A 27,520-nucleotide genomic window follows, 5' to 3' on the forward strand; every position below is an offset into this window, starting at 1 on the left:
TTCATCTTTGGGTCTGAGAGTCTGTCCCCAGCCAAAACCCAGGGGTGCTGGAGGGGCCCTTGGTAATGGCTCAAGTAATCGAACACAGCAGGGTCGGGATCCACAAGGGAGTTGATGCCCATCCCTCCCCCTGTTTATCCGAGAGAGCTAATTTAATCCGCCTGTAGGAGTGTTGTGGTGTGGCTGTACAAGGCTCTGTCAGCTGAGGTTTACCTGGACGTGAGTTCAGAGAAAGGACTTTTATACTATCCGCATGAGCCTGTTGATCTTTCCAAGGCTTTTGGATTTTCCACTATTCCTTAGGGCTGCACACCCTACCTGTCTCACTACAGGGCCCCTCTGTATGTGACCAGAATTGGAAGAGGGCAAGCAGCGAGAGCTGCTAGGCTGTTTACACCGCAGACTGGGAGATCCCCAGTGGGGGCCCTCCAATGTCAGCCAGGGAGACCTCTAGCCCAGTGAGAGTGCTTTCAGGCCAGGTTTTGTAAGGCGGCTTTCGTTTCCTGCCGTGGTGCCTAAGAAGAATACATTGTCCTTTCTTCCCGGCTGCAGTGACCGTCAGCATCGCCATTGCCACCACCACCATCATCTTCATCACCATCACAGCTCCGGCACCAACCCTGTCGTCATTATCCTCATCCTCATCCGCACACGCCCTGGCCTCAGATCTTTATTTAATTCTTACCCTAACTACAGGAGAGGTACTATTTTTGAGTCTGGGTTACACGGGAGGAAACGGACTGCAGAGCATTGACCAACCTGCTCTAAGCCATGCACATAGGCAAGGACCATCGGGAAGTAGGCCCGCAGCTCCCTGATTACCAGATCTGTATTTAAACCCTACGCTCTCCTTCACATTCCCCTAGCCCCCAAAACTAGAAATATAAAATAGTTTACTCTCTGGCCTGATGGAAAGACCAAAGACCTTCAGGAAGGTGGAAGGGCTTTCAGAGGAAAGTAGGCAGGGGGCTGGGAGTGGGCAGAGTGTCTCCAAGATTCCAGGATGAATCCCAGGGAAGATGCGGTCCCAGGGAGAGTTTAAGACATGTGAGAAAGCATCATAAGAGAGCCTCCCCATCCTAAGACTCAGATTGAACACCCCTTCAGATGCCGTCTACGATGAGCCCTCTTTTCTCCTTAATCCTCCCCTTGATGTGTAGGGCTTTCGGTGAATGAATGATATCGTTTAACTTATGTTTGCCATTCATTATCACATAGAGAGCTTCGGGATTTCTTTAAAAGCCTAGGCACTCGGGGCGCCTGGGTGGCTCAGTGGGTTAAAGCCTCTGCCTCCGGCTCAGATCATGGTCCCAGGGTCCTGGGATGGAGCCCCGCATCGGGCTCTCTGCTCCCCGGGGAGCCTGCTTCCCCCTCTCTCTCTGCCTGCCTCTCTGCCTACTTGTGATCTCTGTCAAATAAATAAATAAAATCTTTGAAAAGCCCAGGCACTCTTCAGCCTGAATGCCTTGTGCTTAAAGAATGCCTGCTGTTTAGAAGGACCTCATCAGTGTTTCTGAGTGAGTGAATGAACCAGTGACCAAATGACTGAATGAGAGATCTCACTGGCTTCCGGACCCATCTCTCCGGCATGGGCTTCACCTGCAGGGCACACGCTGTCTTGCCTCTATACCTCGGATAGACTGGACTCCATGATCACTCAGAACCCTTCGACCTCTGACTCCAGACCCTTGACAGGGCATTCCATGGGGCGGCCTTCCTTTCAAGGAATGAATTCTGCACCCTTTATCTGCAAGTGTCACATTATGATTTATAATATAGAAGGTGGTTACCTTGCAAGACGAAATGCAGGAGAATTAGCCCTGGGTTCAAATTCTGCTTCAGATGTATTAGCTACATGAACTGGGCAGTGAACACCCAGTGAGAACTTCAGCTTCTTCGTGTATAAAATGGTGATACTGTTGATCTCATTGGAGTATGGTAGAGACAAAGTGAAGTAGCATTTGGACCTGCCTATCGGTGCCCACTTATCATAGGTACTCAGTAAATGGTGACTTCCTTTTTTCCCCCCCTTAAGTACCTCCCTCCCTTTCTTCTTCTTCTCCTCTCTTTCCTCCCTGCTTTCATCCTCTTCCCGGAAGCCATTATAAAATCCAAGGTCCCAGATGCCTAGAGGAATCATAAGCCTCTGAGGCCGCGAGCTGCTTTTGCTGTGAATAAGTTGAGATACAGGGGAGACTGGGGTACTCCCTTGGAGCTGGTGACGGAGAAGCTGCTACCCTGAATTCCAGATGCCGGGGCTAGGAGTCTGCCTCATTCAAAGGTTGCAAGCCAACAGCTTCCAGGCTACACAACCCACAGAAATGTTCAGTCTGGCACACAGTGTGCTTGACAGGCGTCAAAATTATTTGCCAATACTTAAAAAAAAATTAGAGATTTTATATTTTAAAGACTCCATATTTCTTATATTCAAGACAAAGTGGGGACTCTAGCCATACTAAGCACACATTTCCACACTGCCACACGGGGCTCGAGCTGCCCTCTTGGGAAACAGGATGTGCTTCCCAGAGTTCACCGCTGTCTCCACCTTTCCCTGCAGTCTCTCCAGCTTGGAGCCCGAGAGATATTGCCATCTGTCACTGAGTTTGTATCATATCCCTTATGAGATGTGAGGAAGATTTCTCCATGTCCCTATTGCTCCCAACAGTGCATGTGGGGCGATGGGGGTCGGGGGAGTGGGCGCTTTCAAAGGGGGAGAACTTTGAAAAAAATAAAGGGACAGAGTGTTTTTCTTTATGAAATTAAGCCTAAAAATTTTAGTACACCTGAACCTAATATAATTTTATATGTCAGTTATACCTCAATTAAAAAAAAAAAAAGCCAGCCCAATAGACATGATCTTGGGGGCACAACCATTACCTGGCATGGGGAGGGAATGACCTCTGGGGAGCCAGAGGGACTGGGGACTGGTTTCAGGAGTGGCCACAAACATAAACACTGATCCAACCTTACACGTAAGATCAGCATGTGCATTAAGTCTCAGTAAGAAGAAAATTTAGAGAGTCATTTCTTAAGTTGGGTGTTTGTATTATAACACACAGGGGTGTTTGTATTATATTTTAAGTGTCTGAAATATGTCTAGTAAATCCTGCTACTATTATCAATAATATGCCTAGGTGTGTGATCTACAGAATGACACCCCAGGCCTGCTTCACGCACTGATCCCACCAGCCCGGTTCCCGTGGGTATCTGACTTTGGGACTCTTGATCCAGGCCTATCTCTCCTTCCACAGATAGGCAAACTGCATAGCCGTGATAGGATTTGCCCAAGGACAGACAGCAAGAACATGCCTGCGCCTGAATGAGGACCTTGGTCACTTGACCCCGCAGCCCTAAGTATTTGGTGAGCACCCACCGCGGGCTAGGCACCAAGGGGAGCACCGTGGTAAGAGGACCTTGGGCCTGCTCAAAGGTCACCATCATGCGGCGCTCATCACGGCACGGGATCTCAGTGTCCATCTCCCACTCATCTAAGTAGGTGTTGCTCTCGTCACATAGGCCGATGCGTGCAAAGTACTTTAAACAGAGGCTGTCGTGTGACACGTGCCACTGCGGGCTTCGGCCGGCTCCCGTGGGCCCAGGAGAGGCAGCGGTGCCTGCCCTGTCCCAGCTGTGTGTGCAGTGAGGGCAACTTGGGAACCTGGACATCTGCCATGGGGGGAATATTGACACCATGGTAATTGGCCAATGCTACACGTTAGAGTCCTAGATGGTGGCTGTGTTCTGGGGGTGGGGTCGGGAGGGGGTGCAGGGGGGAGCGCAGAGAGCCGGCGGTGAACTATCCCACAGCATGCTCCCTGGTAAGCGGTCAGTGAACAGTCGGTTTTTATTATTATTGTCCTACGTCCCGCAGAAACTGCACAGGCAGCTGGGAACAGCTGCCCATGAGACTGCCCAGGGGCTCCCTTCCCTTCCTCTCAGGCAAGGGGCTCCCCTCGCTGAGGTTCCACTTCCTCCCCTGTAAACCGGGGAGAGACTGAAACCCACTCACGGGGTGTGGGCCGTGTGTGTGCAGGAAGCATGACCCAGTGCCAGATTCACAGACGGCATCCAGGAAATGTCAGCTCTGACCCCGTACTTCCTTCCCTGGGGACAAAGGTAAGGGGAGCTAGAGCCCAGCTGGCCCCCACCCCTGTGCCTTCCCACCCCTGCGGGCCTGGCCCCGGTGGGAGGCAGGCCTAAGAACATAGGACTCCCCTGCCCCCGCCCGGCCCCAGGCCTCTGCTCTGGCCTGGCCTGGCTGCGCCTGCTCTGGCCGCTCTAGCCACTCTGTTTCTGCCCAGCTCTCACCACCCAAGGGGGCAAGGGTGCAGCAGAGGCCAGCTTTTCTGCCTTATTCCTGGAAATCATCAATCTCTGCCCTTCACCCTCCTCCCTGTTTCTACCACATTTTTTTCCTCCTGGATAATGAGGCCTCCGGAGACCGGTGGAGGTCTGAACCTCGTTATGGCTCTCTCCGTAGGCCGGCATCAATAAAGGGTCGGCAGACCAGGGAACTGGGTGGGGGCTGGGACGGGCAGGCGGCGGGTGGGCAATTGGGGAAGGGGGGCTCGCGGGCTTTCCAATCCCTGGATTTATTTCACAGTGAATTATAACTGAACTCTTTAGTGCCCAGGGCTCGCAGAGGGAAGGGCAGGAATGCATCCAGGGGGCAGAGAAAAGGCCTGAGTGGGAGCTGGGCCAGGGGAAACTGGTCTGAGTCCCAGGCAGAGAAGACCTCCAGTACTGGGGTATGAGGGAGGTCTCCTGTGTCTGCTCTGTGTAGGAGTGTGATGTCCCTGCCTTCGGGTATATGGAAGCAGGGCAGGGGAGAGGGAGGGGAATGGAGCCAAGGCGTGGCACAGTCCTGGCTCTGCTTCCTGGGCGACCCTGGCCTAACCCCCTCGCTCCCCGTTCCTCAGTTTCTCTGCCTGTACAATAAGGGGCTTATACTTGATCTCCAACTTCCTTGAGCTTCTGACATGGGTATGGACAGCACGCCAGCATTCACCGGGGTTATTCAGTGAGAGTCTGTGTGGGTCTCTGGGTTAGCAGTGGGGTAAGGCGCGCCGAAGGCAGAAAACAGACGAGCAGCGCGAGGTTGGGGAAACAGCACTGTGTAGGGAATGCACGGGAGAGTCAGGGGCAGACAGAGGGGAAAGAGTATGGGTGGGCGGCATGCGGGACAAGGGGATCGGGGTCTTAGGAGAGGGGACAGAGAAACAGGGTGGAGACAGAAGCAGGCAACAGGGGCTAGAGTGGCAGATGGGGCAGAGAACCGTCGGGGAGAAGGAGGAAGGGGAGAGGAGGGAAGAAGAATGCTGGGGTGCACAGGGGGGCGGAGTGGGTGTCCAAGACCAGCGCCAGCGCCATGGGCCAGTGCTGAGTAAGCCCTCGCGATCATGCCCTCAGCTCATTTGAGAAACAGTACACCTCGTATCGGGTTCTGCCTGGCTATCCGGAGCGCGATCCGCAGCAGGAGGGCATACAGCGAGGCCCCCCACCCCCGCACCCCAGGCAGAAAGGCTGGCCGACAGGGACATCGCTGAACAGTGCCCTGCGTGCCCTGCTTCCCTCTTTCACTTTCTCCAGGTTGAGCCAGTGCCCAGAATGGGTACATGAGGCCCAGGGTCCACACTGCCTTTGAGGACAAGAGTGGGGTTCTGCTTCACCCACAGGGTCACGGATGGACCAGGTGACATGCAGACCCGGGGGAGTGGCCAGCCCCCAGCTGGACCTGGGCAAGGACAGCAGATGCCGAGAGGCACAGCCTGTAAGGTCTCTGGCCAGGGCCACGCCAGCTTGACTCTGCGGGAGAAGCACTCCCTTTGGACTCAGGCTTGGGCCCGAGCCTTCGCGCTGGGGCCCGTCACTCACTCCTAAGATCTCCGTGTCCCCAAGCAGGGACTGCAGGCGATGTCCCTTGCTCCGTACAATAATTCTGGGGCTTAAATACTATCTCGTGTGTTGAGTGCTGGGCACGGGAACACAGTGGGTGCTTCCTAAGCAGTGGGAGTTACGCGTTCCCCAGATCATTATTAGTTGCTTCCCATCAAACAAGTAGAGCAGGGAGGATACCAGAAATCTAGGCCATAGCACGTGGAGGGCCTTCTAAGAGCTGGTCTGGAGAAGCCAGATCGCACTATAGTCACAGATACAGGGCTGGTCAGACAGACAGGGGTTTGTGACCCGGTCAGACAGACAGGTTTTTCTGTGTGTTCTTGGTGCCTCGGTGCCCTCGCCTCTAAACTGGGGACAAGAGTCCTCTTATTCCTAGCCTGCCATCAGGATTCAGTAGAACAGTAAATAAAAGGTCCTTTGCACAGTCCTGGTCAAGGGGAAGTGTGACATGCTGGAGGCCTGGAGAAATGATGGTGGACAGAGCCCTCCCCCCGCCCCCCCCCCAGAACAGATGTGATGAGTCAGTGACTCGTAACACGCATCATGTGTGAAAGGACGAATTCAGGACCAGGGCATAGTAAGTGTCCAAGGGGGTCGTTTCCCTCCCCGAACCACCAGGGTCGGCCCTGTCACTCACCTCTACCCGTGTGGGGTTCAGCCAGTGCGGGATGTCCCGTACGGTCACGTTCACTGGCAGGATGATGGACTCGCTGTTGTGGTCCAGGCACGAGGTGACGCACTCTGACCCTAAGGGCAAGCACAGTGTGAGGCCACAGCTCAGCCCACAATCCCCCGATGCCCATGGGCTGCTCTCGCACAGCGCGGGTTCTCCTGCTCCTGGTCCCCTGTGGGCCAGGCCACCATGGCCTTGAGGACAGTGGAAAGAAGCAAACTCCCAAAGGGGCAGCCTTTGTTCTCTCCGACTCTGTCCTGGTCTCCAGTCTAGGCCGCACCCATTGCCGTGTTTGTCGGCCGTGAACTCCTTTTGCTCACGCCCCTCCTCTGCTTGAGAACATTTCCAAGGTTCCCCGAAAGCCAGACAAAACGTAATCCCCTTCGCCCAACATGCAGGGGCTGCCATGGTCTAGTCAGTTTCATCTCCCACTAACCATCTTCACGCTTTGGGTGGTCCAGCTAGATTGCCGTAGGTTTGCCACCTGAGTCCCACAACCCCTTTCCTCTGTTTCTGCTCCCATTCACCCCTTCCCCAGAATCACCCCCATCTGCCTTCTCAAGGTCAAATCCTATCAGTTCTTCATGGCCCACTTCACATCTTCCTAGAAGCCTGCCCTGATCTTTGCGCCTGAGTGAGAGCAGTGTTCAGCAATGATGAGTCTCTCAGGGCTGGCTTTACGCCCTCCCTGTGCCTGCCTTCCCACGGTTACAGTGATGCCCCAGATGGACAGGGATGAGGGGGACTCATTTGTGAGCCTGGCCCGGTGCCTGACACGCAGGGACGGTGCAGGAAGCATCAGCCCCCCAGCCCCTCACTTCCTGCTTGTGCGATGCTTCCACACATGCCTCCCCGGTGCTTTTAGGCCCTTCCTACTCTTCTTCAACTAATGCACTATTAATGATCCCTCAGACCTCCACCCAAGTGCTGCCAAGTGCCTGCTCCGAGGAGCCCTCCCAGCTTTCCTGATAGACCAGGCCCTGTCACAGGGCACTAGCCCCTTCCCACGGGCTTGGGGAGGGTTGTATCGATGGCTCTCTTCCCCTGCCAGACTGTAAATTCCTGAAGCCAGCCCTCTCTGTGCTCCCTGTACTCCACCCAGAGCCCGGCACCATGCAGGGCAGCAAGCATTTGTGAAACGAGTGAGAGAGACAGGGAGCAAGAGAATGCATCTGTGGACAAGGGACTGAGGGGTGGGTGAATGCGCAGGAGGACATGCGTACCCTGATGGGGGAGTGAATGAATGCAAGACTGCATCTTGGATAAAGAAATGGAAGAATGAAGGCATTGATGATAAGCGGGGACAGGCGGGTACACAGCAGCCCTTGAAAGGCACAGCAACTTTAAGCTGTGGGCTGGCAAGTTGACTGTAATTTGGTGCATTCACTCTCCACCCTGCCCTCACACACTGTGAAGTCTCCTGAGAATCAACCCTATCCCATGAGGTGTCCCCAGGACTCTCAAGCCATGCTCATTCCTGTGGGCAAAGGACGGATGTGGCAGAATCTGACCAAGGCCCTAAGGAGGCCGTTCCCTTGCCTGAATGCCAGGACCACCCCTGAACACGAAGTGAGTCCCAAGAGACAGCCAGCTTGATTCCAGGAGCCATTCAAAGGTTCCCTTCCAGGCTCACGCATGTGTGCGTGTGTGTGTGATGTCTATGTGTATACCCACCCCCGCCACACATACGCTATCTACGAGGGCCCTGCTTGTTGCCATCTTGGCCTCTGAGAGACTCTCCAGGACTGAAGAAGGACGGGGGTGGAGTGGCAGGCCTAGGACAGTGTTTAAAACCTCTTCACTTTAAACATAGGGCGCCCGAGCCCAGAAGGTGGGGGCCAGACCCCTCGCCCTGCAGGTGGTTTTCATATGTCACTCATTCTCTTGAATCCCCTGCTCTGTGTGACAGGTTGCCTTCACACCCATGTCTCAGGTTAGAGATGTGCACAGAGCTCAGGCTACAAAGCAGGCAACTAGGACCCCATGAATTAAAACCCACGTCCCTCTGCCTTCTGAGCCCGGCAGTGGATACAGGGGAGCCCAACAGAGGAAAGAGAAAGGAAGATAGAGGGAGGAAAAGAAATGAGGCGGCAGGGGTGGGGAGCACTGCAAAAACACCGAAAAGATGAGTGATGGGAATAAGGCGGGGGGAGTCACGAAGCAGCTGGAGAAAATCAGTGCTGCGTGTTTATCATGAGATCAGTTCTAAAGGAGTATTTAGGGAGCGAGGTAGAAACAAGGCTGTGATGATAAAATCCTCTTTTGCAAAAGCAGGAGGTAGCCTGTGAGGAAAAACCAAAGGCTCTCTTCTCCCAGGAGAGGAACAAAGGGGAAAATATGGTCAATGCAAGCGGCCATCCCTGGTCTGCTCAGCAGCGGTCCCATGCCCCTTTCCCCTTCCCCTTCCCCGCAGCTCCCTCCCCTGCACTCTCCCCCGACCCCACACACACACACAGGGCTGGGGCTTTAGGACCAGGCTGCCCTGTTGTGATATATGAGCAGGAACTGGCATCATTACAGAGGGTGATCTCACTGGGCCCCTGCCTCTCCTTCCCTGGGAGAAGGAGGGAGTGTGGCAGCCCCGGGGGTGGGGAGGGGGCAGTAGCAACTTTCTGAGTGCTCTCGGTTCCCACAGAAGCTGGCCTGTGCTGCCCAGGGGAGGAGCCCAGAGGGGACTGCTCTGGGCGGCTCCAGAATGTGTCCTCCAGCCTCTGAGCCCACATGAAGGGACTTCACCCCGATTATAAGGCCTTGGGTCAAATCCCCTCCTTGGTGAGGGGGGCTGTGCACAGGGAAGGGCCCAGCCTGGGCTTCTGATCTGGGGGTCTTTGGAGGTGACGAAGGGGAGGGACCTGGAGGTTAGGAGGGAAACCTGTTTTCCCTCCTTCCCTCCCAGCGTCCCACAGTACCTTTTCCCTCTTAGCAACCACCTTTGCCACCTTCCCCAGTGGCCTGCTACCATGCATGGATTGCCATATTCATAAGAGGGACATCTGTCTGGCAATGGGACATGGGCACAGGGAAGGGAAGGACATCGAGGCTCCTGTGTCGTACTGACTTCTTTCCCTTCCTGCTTGACTTTGAGAAAGCTCAGTGGGCAAAGGGATGCTCGGGCCATACGTGTGCCTCTGTCTCGCTGGGCTAGAGGAGAGCAGGGCCGTGTGCTGCGAGATTGTGAGGGCGTGGTACGCACCCGGGGGCCCCACAGCGTATCTGGGCACCTTCCTGCCTATGTAACATGTTTCAGGGCCTCAGATGCCTCTGTGCTTGTGATGTGTGTGACTCTATGTCACACATGTGTGTGTGTGTCTGTGTGTGTGTGTGTGTGTGTGTTAGGTGATATGTTTGTGCAGTATTTGGCTGATGTGTACATGCTAGGCATGAGTTTATGCTGCATGTATTTGGGTCTGTTTGGTTATTAAACATTTGTGCTTGTGTTTATTTTTGCATATGTGAATATATTTGAGTATATCCGTGGAGGTAGACAGGCAGGAAGTCTGTTTTTAAAACTTTCTTTTTTTCTTTTAAATAGAAGTCAGTTAATCAAAATTTTCCCTCCCAGGAACACTTAATACCAGTCATGAGTGTAACTGAATAGTCACTTGTGTATCCTGGCTGAGTTGGGGGCAGGGACCCTATCACAGACCTAAGTGTCTAGAACCACCTGTCAGGAATGATGGCAGAAGAAAGCATTGGCTTTGGGATAGAGCATCCAATGTTACTGACCATTGCTACACCCGCTGCCCCAAACTTCTAGAATGCCTATATTGGCAGATCACGCAAGATAACCCTTCTCTGCAAACATTGGGCCAGGGTCCTTCAGATGGTGGCTCTGTAGGAACCTGAAGTCCCTTCTGAATCATCAGAGAGAGCAACCTTGCACTCTGTGTGGGTTTTTTCTCACCCACACAGGAGCTGGTGCTCTGGGCTCAATGCAGGAGCACCGATTCCTGGTCAGCTTTTAGGTGAAGAATGCATGTGTGCTCTCAGGTTCTACGTTTCCATCTTTGAAAGGAGGTGGTCAGGGGCCCCCTACACCTCCTCTCCCCAAGCACAGGCCTTGCTTCTGGACAAGAAGTGACAGCTCCCGTTTTGCTGGATGCAGAACTTGTTGGCTCCGTGTGACTGGGAGTGAGTGTGTGCATGATAACCTCCCGCTCCAGACATCCCTGGTGATTATCCCATAAATCACGCTGGCCATGAGAAAGAACATCCAATTCCCTGGGCTTTTCATCATGGTCAATTAGGGAATCAGCCCAAGAGGTCAGCACCATTGCCCTCCACTGAGGTCAGACTCAATGCACGCCCAGTTCCCCCAGAAAGCCTCGGAGCCTGTGATTAATGCCTCTGTCCAGATGCCTGGTTTCAACCAGGCAAATCCCTGGCATCAAATCCCAGGTTGTCTCCCCTCACTGTGGGCACTCTGTGAGCTAGCCTGTCACCACACAAAGAGCAGTCTGAACATATTCTTTATGCTCCCAGTGGGAGGCCACTGAGATGCCAGGGGAAGAACCGGGGCTCCAGAGTAGGAGAGCTGTCTGGCTTCGGGGAGGCTCTGTTATCCCTTCACGTGCCCATCTCCTCATCTGTCATAGGTCGTTGAGCAGATATGAGAAGGTGCCTCTCAAGTGCTGGCTGCAGGACCTAACCTGCTGTAGGTACTCATGAAGGATTAGTAGGACGCACAATTTAAGATGAACTGGGGACCACCACTGCTTTCTGACACAGGGTGTGTGTGCTTTCGCAGCTCCTCCCCTCCACGCCGCATGGCTCTTTGTCTGGAAGCCCATGTCCTGCCCAACAAGCTCTTTCCAATCCCTATAGAAGCGTCCCTTCCCCTGGGAACCTTCTAGGTCCCCCGACACAGCGGTCGGCTCTTCTGTGCTCCCGTGGGACTCTCCACACTCCCCGAAATTTCTTCTCCAACACGTGTACCCTCAACTCTCTTTCTGGGAGCACAGGACCTAGTCTCCTTCATCTCTGTCTCCCTCCTACAGGGCATCAGGAGTGGTGCCCCGTCACCCAGCGAAGCACCGGCCCCAGGCTCGAGAAGGACCCGTGCCTCCCCGCCGCCCTCACGCGCCCACCGTACCTATGGCATAGCCTTCCGGGCACTGCAGTTTGAGGTTGCCGTTGAGCTGGTCCGGGGCCGAGCACTGGCCTTGCATCTCCTGGCAGATGTGGAAGGAGCCACTCCAGGTGCCATCTTTCCGGCAGTGGATGATGTTGCTCCCGCGTCCCTGAGCAGCACAGACCACAGAAGAACAGTCAGCGCGAACCGGAGGGACTGCCACCCTCACCGTAATCAGCCCCTCAGAGTAACAGAGGAAACCGTTCCTCATCTCCCCAGAGCTCTGCAAGTGTTAGCTAGAAACCCAATCACCCAAAAATAGAGATACTGTTAACATTTCTGCTTGACAGATGGGGAAACTGAGGACTCAAGGCAGGAAACGTGCCCAGAGCTCTCCAGGAAGCCTAACTCCCATGTTTCCTGAACCCTAGCTTCGAGCTCTTTCAGAGATTTTAATCAGAGGGATTTCTGTGTTGATTTTTTTTTTTTTTTAACTGAGATGGAAGGTGACCAAACACACCCAAACGCACCCCAGCTCATACAGTAGATAAGAACATGGGTCTTGGAGCTGTCTCAGTGCCCCTCCCCCCAGTTCTTTAGAACAGGCATTACACAGTTTCTCCGTCTTGTGCAAGGCAGTAGGCACACGCAATGCACAGGCTCAGTCCTCGCTCTGAGCCTACTTCCAGAGTCTGGGTTTCTAATGGGAGGTCTCGCTCTGCAGATACTTTAGAACGGCCCCTGAATCCAAGGACCACTTCTTGGTGCCCAGTCTGTGCCCGGCTCTGTGGGGTTCAAAAGTCAAGTGAGCCGTATCGGAGTCAAGTACGGGCTTGCGTGAGAAAGACAGTCACGTGAGCAGCAAGCCAGCCACGTCAATACGACGGGGATCAGTGCTGGGCTGGGAGGTCACGGGGAGAGTAATGGGTTGTCAGGGGCAAGCAGAGAGGCCCCGTAGAGGAGGTGCTAAATGGAAAAAGGGTTTTCAAGGATGCACAGAATCACAGACGGAACAGGGATAGGAAGACCTTTCTGGAAGGCCAAAGGGCATGGGCAAATGCAAGGAAGTATAGTGAGCAGCAGAGAGCTTCCCAGGGGCTCTTGGCTTGCGAACCAAGGGAGGAGGAGCTGGTAGGGCAGATGCACGGTGGGGCCTTCACTGTCAGCGTATGGAGTTTGGACTCAGCCCCCTGAGAATGGAGAACGCTGGGCGGTATCCGGACGGGGGCCCTCCACTGCAGAACAAGCTGTCTATTCTCTCCCTCTGTCAAGCTTTTCAGATAAGCAGAGAAACTCTATAGGAGTCGCTGACTGTGCTCCACCAGGACGAATATCTATGCCTATCTATGCCTTGGCTCCCATGCCCCGCAGCTTCCATCCAAAGTCCCGTGGCTGGCCTCCAGAGCCTGCAGGGCCTGAACTCTGGCTCCCTCTCCATGGCTTTGCTCCCTACAGCACCACCACCAACCTTGAACGTCGGCTTAAACCACCTACACTCTTAAGTGCACCCCAGGTGATCCCCTGCCACCATGCTTCCGCACACCCGCTCCTCCTGGCTGCTGGGTTCCCTCCCCGCCCAGACCCCCTGCCTGGCGCAGAGGACCCCGTCCTAGTCCTGCTAGGGTGCACCGCACGGTGCACCCGTCAGGTCTCTACACGCCCTGCCTCTCTGTTTCCCATCCATTCCCACCTAGAGGACCAACTGCTCAAGGCCCCAGACAGTGCCCCCTTGGCCCCACATCCTCAGGGCCACAGCGCATGACAGGTCCCGACCCCCCGGTCCACTCACTCATCACTCGGTAGGTGTTTGTGTTCCCTCAAGAACCGCTTAACAGAAGACGGGGTGAGCAGGCAGGGGGTCATGGACAGAGACTGCTCCGTAAGCAAGAGCAGAAACGAACGTGTGGGTGACGAGACACACGCGTGAGCGAGCAGGGGGTGACACGGGGGGACACGGGACTAGGAGAACCAGTGCACGCAGGAGGAAGTGAATCAGCCCGCCGACAGGGCTGATGAGGCGGAAGCTGCCCTGAGAAAACAGCTGCAAGGAGACAGGGTTCCGAAGGGAAAGGGGGGCCCTCTTCGGGCCTCTCGCGCGCCTGTCCGTCTGCGGCGGGGGCCTCGGTGGCCGCGGGACAAGGGTGGTCCATCCCGAGCGGGAAGCTGTGGGACATCTTACACAGTCCTCCCCCGGAGGTTCTGCGAGAGCTCAGGGAGAGTTCAGGCCACTTCATGCGGCTTCAGAGAAGCGACTCTCCCTCCTGGAGCCCCAGGCCCCAGGCCCCATGATTCTGCTGGGCCCTCGGGGGAATAGGAAATTGACCCCAATTTCCTGGAGCCTTGGCCTGGGTCTATGATGCATTTGGCCTCCAGCCCCTGAAGGGTTGCAAACCTCAGCACTACGTGGGCCAGAGTTGGCTGGGGACCTCGGTTTGCAGCAGAGAACGTATTAGAACTAGCTGGAATCTGCTCAGGGTATTTCGCCATAGACAAATCCACTGTAGAAGGCTCCACCAGAGAAGAGGGGAGTAAAGGGCCTCCAGCCTCTCTCCTTCCTGCCCAGTTCATCAGGCACTCTTGGCTGCTGATTAAATCTGCTTTAAACAAGTACGCCACCCTTCTGCTAAGACACCGTCACCTTCCAAACAAGTCACATCTGTTGCCTGGCCCTCCAGGGCCTCCGCAGTGGAGCCCAGATGACACGTCTAGCCCCATCTCTTGCCACGCACCTGTCCTTCCTCCTAGTCTCTCCTGCACATTTCTCTTGCTTCCCAGCTCCGCACCTTTGCCCTCGCTGTGCCCTCTGCGCAGCAGACTTTCCAGAGCCTGTCTGGATTTCTGAATTCCCCTTTAAGACTAGATCTTGGTGCATTCAGGGCTTACCTACCAGCTAGTACAGAGCCTCAGAATTAACCCTTGATGTTAAGCTAGGGTGACCACAAAGACCTGATGTTGAGGATGCCATCCGAGAGAAGCCAAGAGCACTGGGCAAGGAGACTACTGGGTACACGCAGCTCTCAATGCACGGTTCTGCATGCTAAGGTGAAATCTCACCCCAGAGGGCTAAGCATCCCTCACCAAAATATTCTGCCTCTCTGTGCCTGGGAGTCCGTCTGTAAAAAAGCATGTGCACTCTCTCAAACTCTCTTTAGTCACAAAGATCCACAGAGCGCTAACGGCATATAATAATCCTATTATCAAATACCCATTAGGTGCCAACTGTTTTACAGGCATTTAAAACCCCTTTGATTAACACAAGAGTAGAAATCGTACCCTTATTGAAGATTGAGAAACTGAGGTTTGGCTGGGAAGTGAACAAGTGAGTTTTTTAAATGATGCCAGTGTAGGGGCGCCTGGGTGGCTCAATGGGTTAAGCCTCTGCCTTCGTCTCAGGTCATGATCCCAGGGTCCTGGGATCGAGCCCCACATTGGGCTCTCTGCTCAGCGGGGAGCCTGCTTCCTCCTCTCTCTCTGCCTACTTGTGATCGCTCTCTCTGTGTCAAATAAATAAATAAAATCTTAAAAAAAAAAAAAAAGATGCCACTGTCATAGTTAGGAGCATAGACTCGAGCCAAACTACACAGGTTCAAATCCTGGTCTTGCAACTTATAGCTGTGAGTACCTGGGGAGGCTTCTCAACCTTTCTGTGTTCCTTAATTTCCTCCCCGGTTAAATGGGCATGGGGTGCACTGCCTGCAGAGTCGGCACAAGTAAGTAAGAGCTCAACACACACGAGGGCTCTCCCAGTGTCAGTGGAGGCTGTAGGCCACTCCGCGGCTGCATCTCTAGAATCCAGTCAAGGAACACCCCCATTTTAGAAACGGCAGCAGCTGGCGTGGGAAGGCAGCATGGCTGCGACAGGAGGAGGGCCAATGCTAGAGGTGGGTCTCCTGACCGTAAGCCTCCGTGCCTCTACTACACTGGAGGGGAGAGGGAGAATTAGATTTCTTCTCCTTAGCAGAAATGGAAATAGACAAAATAATGGCAGAGAGACCGTGGCAGCCTCAGAGCGGGACATCAAGGGCTAAGCTTTGGACGTGGGCTAACGGAGGAACAGGAATCTCAGGTCCCCCACCCCCAGCTACATAGCATGGGGCGAACCACCTTAACTCAGGGAACCTCAGCTTCCACCTCTACGGAATGGGGCAGTAATGCCAGACGGATGCTGCGGGGCTGAAATAACGTGGTCTGTGCAGAGCACTCAGCCCACGCACTGGCAAGTAGAAAACGCTCAGTAAGTCGCTGCTGTTATTAATTACTTAATTCCCAGGCAGTGCCCTTTATGCACTTTGCATCTTCCAAGTAAGATACGAAGTGACATGTAGCCTTCGTGTATGTGGAAGGAATGGCTGAAAATCGGGAGTGGGCAATGACTTGGTTAGGAGATCACAGATGTGGAGATCGACTCTGCTGGTGCCTTGCTGTGTGACATGGGGTGAGTCTCTTCCCCTCTCTGGGCTCCAGAGGTCCCATCTATAAAACAAGTGGGTGGCAGTGGGGGATCTCCTCGGTCAAGCCCACCTCCTGTCAAGTTTCTAACTGGCTCTCGCCTTTGACAATGCTGCAACAAGAAGTCATCCCCTGCCTGGAGAGGCATCGTACGTGTGAGGACTCCCCGTATCTGCGGCAGAGCCCCTAAAGGCATGAGCCAGATGCACGCCACGGGCAGAAAGGCTTTCTCATTTCAGAAGGGCTTTTATGGCCACCTGTGCAACCCGTGCACTCACCTGGGTGTATTACTGACTCCGCGCCCACCCTTTCTGTCTTGCTCTGGCTGAGCGGCTGGAATCCCCGTTAAGAGCATTACTTCATCCACAAGCACCTTTAGTCTCTTCCTCTGCTGTAGTCTCCGTGTGTGCCTCCCCCACAGACTCCATCCCAATCACAAGATGGCTGTTCCCATATCACCTACAAATACCACCTGCCCCCGTGCTTCTCACATAGAACTGGGCCTGAGTTACTGCCTCAGATAGCTCAGAAGCATCTGAGCTGGATTAACTGTTGGGGCAACTGGCACTTCTCCCTGGCTGTCTGGGGATAGAGGTCCTGCCCTTTGCCACTAGCCTGCCCTGGAAATGTTCAGGGGGTAGGAAAAGTGGAGCTGTGGGGCCCGTCAGCGCCACCCGTGTGCGCCACCCGAATGCGCTCAGGTCTTGCACATTCATAACCGTGTGCAAGACCTGAGCCTCCAAGACTTCTTCCCTCATTCGGAAAAGGGGATGTTGGTTTCTTTTTCAAATGTCTGCTGGGAATTGTCAAAATGAGAGAAAGTCCGGCTCACCAGCCTGGAATCCCGGAAACACTTTAAAAGTAAAGAAGCTATTATTACCCAGGTTCTTTGTCTTGGAATACTAACAGAAATACTAACACTCTAAATTCGAGAGCTGAACTGGCCAGTATGGTAGCTACAGTGTGGCTGTTTGCGTTTAAATTTGAACTGTTTAAAATTAAATAAAGGGTTAAAACCTTGTTGCTCTGTTGCTCCAGCCACGGTTCAAGTATTCCCTAAGCCAGATGTGGCCAGTGGCCGCCATACTGTAAAGCACAGATCAGGACAATTTTTATCCCAGCAGAAAGTTCTTCTGTGCATTGCTAGTCTAGAGAGTTCCTGTATTGTACAGGTTTCCTTGAGCAATAAATCAGGTTTCCCTATGGTTCGAATTGGGTCTCTCCATCCCACACTGTGGCTTCATACTTGACAGATGCCTTCTTTTCTAACTTTCTGGGGCTACCCACCAACAGAGGAATAACCTTCAGGCCATTGCCGTTATATCTATAGGAGCCTATGTGGAGGATCAGGGATTCTCTCCACTAGAAGTGACCTTAAAGGAAAGCTAGTTCACCTATGTCTTTCTTCCCCAGGGCTTCCATGCATGGTGGCACAGGTTGTATACTGTACAATTTCAGGGGTTGCTCATAGGCATACTCCTATCTATACTTTCATTACCTTATTTAATCCCAACAAACCATGAGGCAGGAAGTAGTATATCCTCCACCATGAGAAAACTGAAAGTTGAAGGGTTAAACAACTTGCCCAAGTCCTCCCACTGGTAAGTGGTGAAGTCAGTATTTGAACTCAGAGTCCAGATCCAGCATCATTCTGGCTCCCAGGGAACAAATGAACTGGAGGTTTCATTCGTCAATTTGCTTTTAGAGGCAGTGGGAGGGAGTACATGAACTTCCCCTAGACCAGTCCCTGTCCTCTTCTGCCAGGATCTGGAACTTGTTTGGAAAGCAAAGAATTCCAGCTCCATACAAGCTGTTTAATTCAAGATGCTCTGGGCCGTACATTTCTGCTGTGTTTACAGGCAGCAAGAGAGGGGATCTGAGGTGAATACTAGATTTGGCTCTCAGGCCCCTGGTCTGAGGGTAGAAGAAATTCATTTTCGGTACAAACTAGAAACGTCAATTGTATTAGGAGCCCATTTGGCACACGTCCCCTCATTCTTTGAGCCGACAAGCAATACCCCGCTCCTTTGCGTCTAGCCTCTCCGCCAGTTGCCAAACAGAACTGCTTGAGTCGTCTGATAAATTTACATTTTCCTCTCCTTTAAATACAAACTGGCCATGAAAGGTACTTGGCAGGCCCCAGGCAGACTGGGTTTCGTTTGATAACATGACCGCGGCCAGAATAGTATTTGGCTCAGCAGTTTGGGTAACTGTTAGCAACAGTTTTATGTAAGGGAGGAAGAGGGAAGCCGAGCAGCCTGCGTGAGGCCATGGTAACCTCCGGCCTCTGCTTGTCCCGACACCGGCTTCTGCTTCCCTGGCGGGCAAGGATGGCAATGACCTGGGAGATGCAGACATCTAAGAGTGTGCGTGGCGAAGGATTTTCAGGGGGTGTCTGTTGGATTCAGTCCGTCCACAGCTGGGATCCTCCGGATTCTGACTCAGGAGACACCAGCTGTGTCACCTTGGGTGGTTGAGTGACTTCTCTGAGTGTGAGTTTTTCTCATTTAGAAAATGAGGTTGTTTTGGACACTCCCCGTGGCTCTCATGGCTTGACGTTCCCTGAGCACCTACTGGGTGTCTGGCACTGTCCCAAGTGCTGAAAACTCAGGGCAGATGAAAGAGGTGGGTGGTCAAGCTCTTCACAGCCTGGGAAAGGGAGCACCTGAAATGTGTTTTACAGGGCAGTGTGGCCCATGCTAGGGTGTGGGGGACTTCAGGAAAGGGCACTGAGCCCAACCATAGAAGGGACCTCAGGAAAGAGTTCATGAAAATGAAGGCTGAGTTCATGAAAATGAAGGCTGCCAGAGGGGAGGGAGGATGGGCAACACAGGTGCAGGGGAATGGGAGGTACAGTCTCCCAGTTATGGAGTGAACAAGCCATAAGGATGAGAGGTGCAGCACGGGGACGAGAGTCTACAGTAGTGTGACAGCGCTGCACGGTGACAGATGGTAGCAACACGGGTGGTGGGCACAGGACGACACATAAACAGACTTGTCTGATCACTGTGTTGTACACCTGCAACGAATCATGTGTCGACCATCTTTCAATAAAAAAGGGGATTCCTGGAGGAATGGGTGCCCAGGCTGGTCTGGGAAGGGAGACGAGGACCGAGGCAGCTACCAAAGGGGGAAGGGCTCTTTCATTGACAATGCAGAGGTGAGACGGTGTGCAATCGCACGGGAGGCCTGGGATCCACCCCAAGGAGTTGGGAGTTTGTCCCCTGGGAGACAGGGGTCACTGGTTCATGAGGAGCTTTAAGCAGGAGAATTGTGATAAGATGTGTGCTCTGAACACGTGGCTCGGGCTGAAATGCAGAGAGTCCACTGGACGCTTAGCCGATTGAGCCACCCAAGCAAGAGCAGGGAAGTGATCGGAAGACTGCACGTAGCTCAGTAAGGAGATGACGGTGGCCTGAGTTACTGTGGCAATACCAGGGACAGATAAGAACAGCTCTGGGAGACGTCCTGGAGGCACAATGAGTAGAACTTGACCATTGTCTGCATGTGAGGAGCACGTGGAGGGGGCTTAAAGGTGGCGGTTTGGCAGGGCCTGGCCTTGGCAGGGTTAATAAAGACGGTTGAGGCCCGGCTGCAGGTGAAGCCAGCCCTGGGTCCCCACCTGGATGAAGGTCCTTGCATACCCCTGAAATATAGGGCTCAGCCTATCAACCCCAAATGACTGGTTTATCACTGTGGAACCACTGGTGGATTTATCATTTCCCTTTTCCGTTCTAGATTCCCTACCTGTCTTAGAAGGAGTAAGAGAACTTTAGTCATGGATTTCTTCAGCGGGAATGGGTGGGAGTGCCAGACTTCCTCTCAGATGCCAGGGGATGCAGATAAGATCCAAACCCTGCTATCTCCTTCTGCTCTCCCATACTTTCCTACTGTTCTCCAGACTCTATCCTTCTAATCACAATGTGGTTCCCCTTCGCTTCATGCTGGCAGAGCCAACTGATGTCTGAAGGACATGGTGACCTTGCATTTTTAAATACTCCAGGGATAACCGCAGCTGATGGTGGTGGGAAGTTGGCTAAACCACCCTGGTCTCTCCTATCACAGAAACTCAACTGTGGTCATTTTCCTACCGTGGGATTCCATATACGCTTTCCTTCGTAAGGGTTTTAACACTAACTGTTTCGCAAAGCTAAGAATCTCTGAATCAAAATAGGATATTTAGGGAGGAAAATAAAGCTCAGGAAGATTCCCAAAGAAGATGATCAGAACCCAGCTTCTTAGCTTCCGCACTGGTGTGACTGGCTGTCATATCTGCAGAGTCTCCTGAAGGATATTATTCTTCAATAAGCAGACAGGAGAGGGCCCAAGCACCGACCTCAAGTTCAAGGAGTCTTACCTGGGCAGCGTCGCTGTCTTCGCACTTGATTCGACACTCGCTGTTGAACTGGAAGCCATTGGTGCACTGGTAGAGCCCATGGAATTTTGGCGGAGGTGGGTCACAGGTCACAGGAACGCAAGCTCCCTCCTGCCAGCTGCCATCTTGGGTACACTGAGTCTTGAAGGCCCGTCTTCAAAGAAGAGATCAAAGAAGAGATGTCTTAAGGATTAGATGGCTAGACTCGTGCCCTATGCAAACACCCAAGGTTTTCTTGAGCCAGCTGGCCTCTCATTTCTCTTTCGCACTCCTGATCCCCTAACCGCCCTATCTGTTGGTAAGTGCCATGCGTAGAGATTAAAGAAAATTCATCAACTTGGGGCAAGCAAGTGTTTCAGACATTCTCTCAGTTCCATATGGGCTGAAATAAACTCAACTCTGGCAAACTCTTGTCTTTTCCCTTCCTTCTAGAGTGTTCTGATGTCAGCTACTTGGCTAATGATAATAATCATACCTACCATTTATTGAACAATTACTATGTGCCAGGCACTTTGCAAACACTTTATAGACACACCGTCATTTGTTCTTTACAATAATATTATACAGTAACTGGTATCATCATCCCCACCTTATCCTTGAAAAGTAGAGTCCCAGAGAAGTGAAGTCGCTTGCCTGAGGTCACACAGCCAGTAGGCAGTTACTAATAATGTCCCTATAAACTCTTACAGGGCTGCATACAATGAACAGTGGGTATTGCCTCCAGCAAAAAAAAAAAAAAAAAAGAAAGAAAGAAAAGAAAGAAAGAGTGCTTCCTTATAATCAGACATCCAACCTGGCTCTCCTGGCTGGCAGAACCTGTGAGAGTGTATTTCCAGCCCAACTTACTTCTTTGACTTCCGAGAGGAGCCAGGCACATGATATCCAGGTTTGCACTTGTACTTGCAGAAAGAGCCCACCTTGTGCTTGTTCTCACGGCACCGGGCCGTCTGGAGGTCAGCGTTGGGCACCGGGGGTGGAGCTAGGCACATGAGCTCACACAAGGCCTCCGGGAAGGACCACAGGCCGTCCTCCATACAGGTCAGGAGGCTGTTGTTGCCTAGAGGACACAGGCAGGCAGGGTTAGCAGATGGGGCAGGGGGGACAGCCAAGCTAACTTACGGGCTACCTGTGCTTCACTAAACTGGAAAAGCCAGAGGGTCTTGCTCTTGGAATTCCAGCCCCTTCAGACCACAACTGAGGGCCTCCAGGAGATGGAGGGCATTGTGACATAGAGAAGATCCAGCTTGGGGAGGAACTCACCCCCCACAGGCAATAAACTAAAATTCCAGGATCCCAACTCCCGATCTAAAACCTCTTCTACTGCATAGGAAAGAGACCTTCATGCTCCTTCCATCCATCCTCCTGGCTCTGCCAGGTGGGGGCCCGAGCCCGGAGGGGAAAGTACATACTCCATCTAGTGACTGACGAAGCAGGCACCCATCAGAATCAACTCTGAGTTCTGACAGCAGGGTGCCGTGCGCCCTGGAGCTGCCAGCCGCTCCTCCCCGTGCCCCACGCCCCTGTATTGCTCCCAGCCCCCCTTGTGCCTGGAAGCGATGGCACCGTGGTATCTGGAGGCTTGATACGTTTTTGCAGGCCCGGTGTTCAGCGAAGTTGTGCCAGAGCGGCTAAGAGCAGGCGCTCCCCTGCAGCCTGTGCCAGCTGCGGCAGACGTGCTGATTGCCCCCCGGGAAGCTAGCTTGATGGGGGATGGTGCAAAGGAAAGCAAACCACGAGGCATGAGGCTTTTCATTGCCAGGTCATATATTATCGATGTGCAGCCTGCCCCAAAACCCTGCCCCAAGACAATCAGAGATGGACCCAAAGCCTGCGTTTCTCAACCCAACGCTCCTCTCCGCGGTTGTGACTGAACGGTGTTGACAAGTGGGGCTGGATTCACGTGGGAGGCTGTGGGACGGGAAGGAGGGGGGGGTGGAAGGGTGCAGGGGTAGGGGTGAACCTGACATGAGCTGTGTCCTGAGTGCCGTGGGGATGTCATCTGAGTTAGTCTCACAGAGGGCTCGTAGCTGGATGACGCATATTTGGGAGCAGAGACTCGGAAAGCCAAGTGACCTGACCAAGACCTCGTAGTTAGTAAAATGATGAACTATCATCCAAAAAGCATCTAGGCATGCCGGCTATGTGCCAGCGGCTCTTTTGTGTGCTGGGACATAGCAGTGAACAAAACAAACAGAAAAAACCCAGACCTTGCCCTCTTGGAGCTTCGATTCTAGTGTGCTAGGGAGACACCCAAGAAACTGCACAAAGAAATACACTGCTGGGTGTGCTAGAAGGCAGTAGCGTCTCCGGAGACAGAGACAGCAGGACGAAGATGAAGCAGGGAGTGCTGCGCCCTTCCCTGTAGGCTCCTTGCTTCCCTGACCCCATTCTTTCTCCTTCTGTGTCAGTGTGACCTATCTGGTGAGCACGAGCCAACCTAGTGTCTGTGAACCCCACAGAGGATTCTGTGCTGATACAGTGATGCTGCAAACTACAGAGATTTCTACGTCAAATGGAGGATGATTCATTTGGGCTCCATAGAAGCAGAGAGGCTTCTAGAACACCAGAGACTTCAAATGGATTTTTGAATTGCTTTTGTGATTGGGGTAGTGTTTTGGGGTGTGTAGGCATAGCCAAAGCTATGGGAGAAACTAAGGAAGGGAGAGGGGGAAAGAAGTTATGAAACATACAGGGCGCATACCCTCTCTGAATTCCCCAAGAAGGATAAAAGTGTTAGGACTCTTGAAAGCACACCCCATCAGCTACACAAATTATACATTGTGGAGTGGAAGTCATGGTCCTCCGGTGGCAGGAGAACAGAAAAATTGTGAAATGTTCATCGAGAGAAGAAACGCAAGCCAAGAATGTCAATTCTGGGAGAGGGTACGTAGGAGCTGGCTGTGTACCACAGTCCATAGGAGAACCACGCTAACGGAGCCTCTGGTGGTTCAGGACCATGGACATGCCCTCACCCCACTGACGAACAAAATCCCGGAGATGCAGACGCCTCGCTGCACAGAATCGGTATTTCCATGATCCAGCTACAGTCACTACTCTATACTCACCACGTGGCTTTGAAGAAAGCCGGGTATGACACACGCTATCCATGTCCTGCCCTCATCCCCTTGGCACTGACCTCTCTTCCCCAAAGGATGGTCACCGTACCTGTAACCCTATGCCAGAGGCCTTTTGCTGTAGTCCCAAAGGGACAGCTCCCGGTGCTGGGGCTTCAGTGCTGCAGGAGTGGCATTAGTTCTGAGGAAGATTCTACCCTGTCTTCCATAGCTCCTCAAAGGGACTGAGCTCTGCTTGCCTACAGCAGGACCTGGGTCTCAAAGAGACTCTGGATGCTTCTGTCATGTCCAAGTTTCCCTACCTGCATTTCCTGGGGGAACATGACTCCAGGCAACAGGTGCAGACATTTCTGAGCCCGGGGTTTCTGGTTGGGGCTAACTGTGCTGATGTCACAGACGGGGTTCCAAAAGGTTATGTGACCCTGAACCTTCATCTGTTCATCTTCTAAAGTCAGGAAAATAAATCGTGCTCAGCCTGTCTACGAATGTGCTTCAAGAAATTCCAGTCTCTAACGAGCATTAACATAATTGTAAATGTGCTGTCAAAGAGATGTGGCTATTTTTATTATTTTATTCAAAAGATTACCCAGAAGACCAAATCTCTTTGGAGTGCCTTTAAGATCGAAATTAACCAAGGGCAGATTAGAAGGAGAGAAACACCAGGAGAACTAACGTCTGGTTCTGTTAATACCTCGTACACGGTGCCTGCATCCTAAGGCCAGGGAATGGACTAAGTTCATTCTTTTAGTGCCAGCACCTAGCCTAGTGCCAAGCACACTATAGGTCTTTAATACCCATTTGTAAAATGCATGAACTATTACGGATCTACATGTGACCTTGAACAAGTCACCTAATCTCTCTGGCGTGAAGCCACAGTGGTCTTTGAGTTCTTGCAGCTCTAACATCTTATGATGGGAACGAACATTGGCCACTGTATTGTTTTGAGAAAACACAGATGCAGCCAGAGGGACTGGAAGTGGACACGCAAGCCCTCAGGAGGCTACATCAGCCAAAGGCTAGTACTGCAAGAACTAGGAGTAGATTCAGTTTCATTGCTCTTGATGGGAAATAGACCTTAACAGAAGTTACAGAAGAGGAAGAGGAAGAAAGACAGGACATGTAAAGAGGTCCTTGTGTACAAGGTCCTGGGCTAGGTGAGGCAGGAAATGAGGCCATGCAGGATTTTAGGATGGTTGTTTTCCCAACAATAGCCAACGGGACCTTCACCCAGCACTCAGAGGGGAAAGCCGAAGCAGAAGAGATGGAGTCATCAGGAGAAGCAAGCAAAGCCTCTGCTGATTTTAGTTCTGAAAGCACACTGCTAGGCTCCCGGGACGCCAAAGAGTCAAAGAGAAAATCCGAGCTGGGCTTGGCAGTCCCGGAAAGTATGTCGTTTGCTCAGCTGAACTGGATTCTCCCAGCTCTAGCTGAGGTGAATCGGGTTATATTTTGATTATTTAATCGTCTAGTTCTCCCCTAAGTGTCTGAAAAGAAGGCTACTAATAGCTGTTTATAATTCAGCCCAGGAGGCAGGGCCACCTTGACCCTCCTAATAACCTAATTTGTCATTAACCCCATTTTGTAGGGGAGAAAACTGAGTCCCTAGGAGGGAACATGAGTCGCTTGATCTAGAGTCAGGGCTCCCTCCAGGTCTGCCTGACTCCTAAGTGTTCTCTTGGATCTTTTTCCCATGAGCACAGCCAGAGAATGTCTCTTGGAATCAGGAGAATTTGGATGAGTGGAGAATCTCGAAATCAAGAACTGGTCATACAATAAGATTTCAGAACCTCCACCCCCTCCCCACTGTCCAGAATGGTGCCTCTCACTTCTAAATTTCTTTACCTAGGGGCCCAGTTTGTCATTCCTCTTTAGGCTCAAGGGAAAGTGGCTGTTGTCAGATACAGTCACAGACAGGGATAAGTGACGGAAACCTTCCCAAGCAGAGAGAGAAAGGTGCCTGCAACGCTGGACACCTGTCACGAAGAGGAGGCTTGGGAATGCACATGAGAGACACAAATACATGATTTCACGAGATTGGCGGGAATGGCATGCCTAGCTTCGGGGTAAGCACCCTTGCCCCAGTGCTAATGGGAATTCCTATGTATCCTTGTGTAAATGTCTTCCTCTCTCAGGCCTCAGTTTCCCCATCCCGAAATTAAATGATTCATCTTGATGACCCTGGGCTCCTCCCAACTCTGATGTTCCAGACTTTGATGGAGTTCTGGGTTCAGGGACAGGCTTTAGGAAAGGTTAAAGGGCTTCTGAGACAGCAGGTAAGAACAGATTCGGCTCTCGAAACCTGAGCAACCGCTCAAGATAGGAGTGAGAGAGACAGGAAGAATTACTTAAGAAATGACATCCCAGCACTGCTTACATCAAAAAGCGGCCTCACAATGGACAAGTCCCCTCTCTACTGTGACCCTCAGGTCCCCTGGCATAATCTGAGAAGCGGTCTCTCATCAGTACTTGGCAGTGTTCTGGACCCAGTGACATCCTAGACCATCCTGGACCCTCACCATCCCAAAGACTATAGAGTGACAGATGGAGAAAGCAGCGGTCTCTTAGGAGTTGTATGAGAGTTTCTGTTGGGGTTAGAGGATGACCCTGTTTTTGTGGGGAAGATGCCTCAGGGACCTCCAGGGCCTGGCTATCTGCTTCTGAGAAAGAACAGAAGAGAAAATGTGCAGCGAGGAAAGTCCTAACAGGGTTCTGCAGAGAGAAGCGCTGGGGTAGGAAAGGAGCTGAGAGCAGGCACAAAGTTTCCCCACAGGGCACTGTGGGATGTGGCTGCTCTCTGCGTTCCCCCAGCTCACATTCCCATCTTCGGTAAAGTCTGAGAAACCAGGAAATGCCCACTGGTGTTGGGTATCCTCTGGAAACAAGTGGAGAGGCTGAGTTTTCAATCTGAGGTTGGCGAGGCAAAGCAGACAGAAAAGGCAACAAGAACCAGAAGCACACAGTGGGCCTTTTAAAAAGATCTTTGAAGTGGCGGAGGGGTGGGAGGTTGGGGTACCAGGTGGTGGGTATTATGGAGGGCACGGCTTGCATGGAGCACTGGGTGTGGTGAAAAAATAATGAATACTGTTTTTCTGAAAATAAATAAATTGGAAAAAAAATGCCAAAAAAAAAGCCAAAAAAAAAAAAAAAAAGATCTTTGAAGGAGGAAGATGTGCTTGCTTTACGTTTTTTTTTAAAGATTACTTATTTATTTGAGTAATTTCTGCACCCACCACAGGGCTTGAACTCACAACCTCAAGACTGAGAGCCCCCTGCTCTCCAAATGAGCCAGCCCAGAGCTCCAAGGCATGCTAGCTTTTAGCCCTACTCCACACTCAAGTGCACCCAACACAGTTGAGTTGAGGTTGACGAGTGATGTAAGTAATGTGGTATATTCAGCCTTTTAATGAAACATTTATGATTTTGAAGTTTTGTTGTTGTTGAACTTGAGAACGTATTTTCCCTCTGTTTTTGTAGCTTCTGTCTATACGGGTAGCGCTCCCTAGGTAAAGGGTCCTGGCAGAAGGGACCCTGAGGCTTTGAGTTTGAAGGATATTTTACATACATCTTGAAGAGGGCTCAGAATTTAAGTGAAAGCAGGGATATTCAAGAAAAATTCACTGGAAATAGAAGGGGGAGTCCTTTTGGGGGGTTACCCACATTCTACCAGTTCCCTGGGGGCTACACGTCACTGCCTGTCCTGGGTGCTGGCTGCCTGGCTGCCAACACTTAGACTCTGGGTCCTGGGCAGAGTGCCGAGGAGGGAATGTGTTTCCACAGCCCCCAGGACTAAGGGCTCCATGAGACGGAGGTGAGGGCTGGGAGAGAGGCCGCAGCACAGCTCACAAGGGCGCCCCTTGGGGTAGGTCAGGATTCATGAAGCACTTTCTCTGGTTCTGGAATCTTACGCATATCTTCTCTTTCAGGCCTCAGTCTTGACCCTTCAAAGTGGGCCCTTCTCCATCCATTTTACAGATGAGAGC

At 52.4% G+C, this 27,520-nt stretch overlaps 1 protein-coding gene across 1 annotated transcript in view; it reads right to left on the minus strand.

Moving 5' to 3' along the window:
* The window catches only part of PAPPA (pappalysin 1), a 235,416-nt gene that overhangs the window by 23,016 nt on the left and 184,880 nt on the right, over positions 1-27,520 (minus strand). Inside the window, exons 16-19 of the mRNA XM_044265042.1 lie at positions 21,313-21,523; positions 20,449-20,620; positions 11,664-11,811; positions 6,536-6,645 (exon numbers count right to left, since the gene is read on the minus strand). Coding sequence (XP_044120977.1) covers positions 6,536-6,645; positions 11,664-11,811; positions 20,449-20,620; positions 21,313-21,523 — 641 coding nt within the window. The remainder of the gene's footprint in view (positions 1-6,535; positions 6,646-11,663; positions 11,812-20,448; positions 20,621-21,312; positions 21,524-27,520) is intronic.

This window comes from Neovison vison, chromosome 9 (genome assembly GCF_020171115.1).
Source record: "Neovison vison isolate M4711 chromosome 9, ASM_NN_V1, whole genome shotgun sequence".
NCBI lineage: Eukaryota > Metazoa > Chordata > Mammalia > Carnivora > Mustelidae > Neogale > Neogale vison.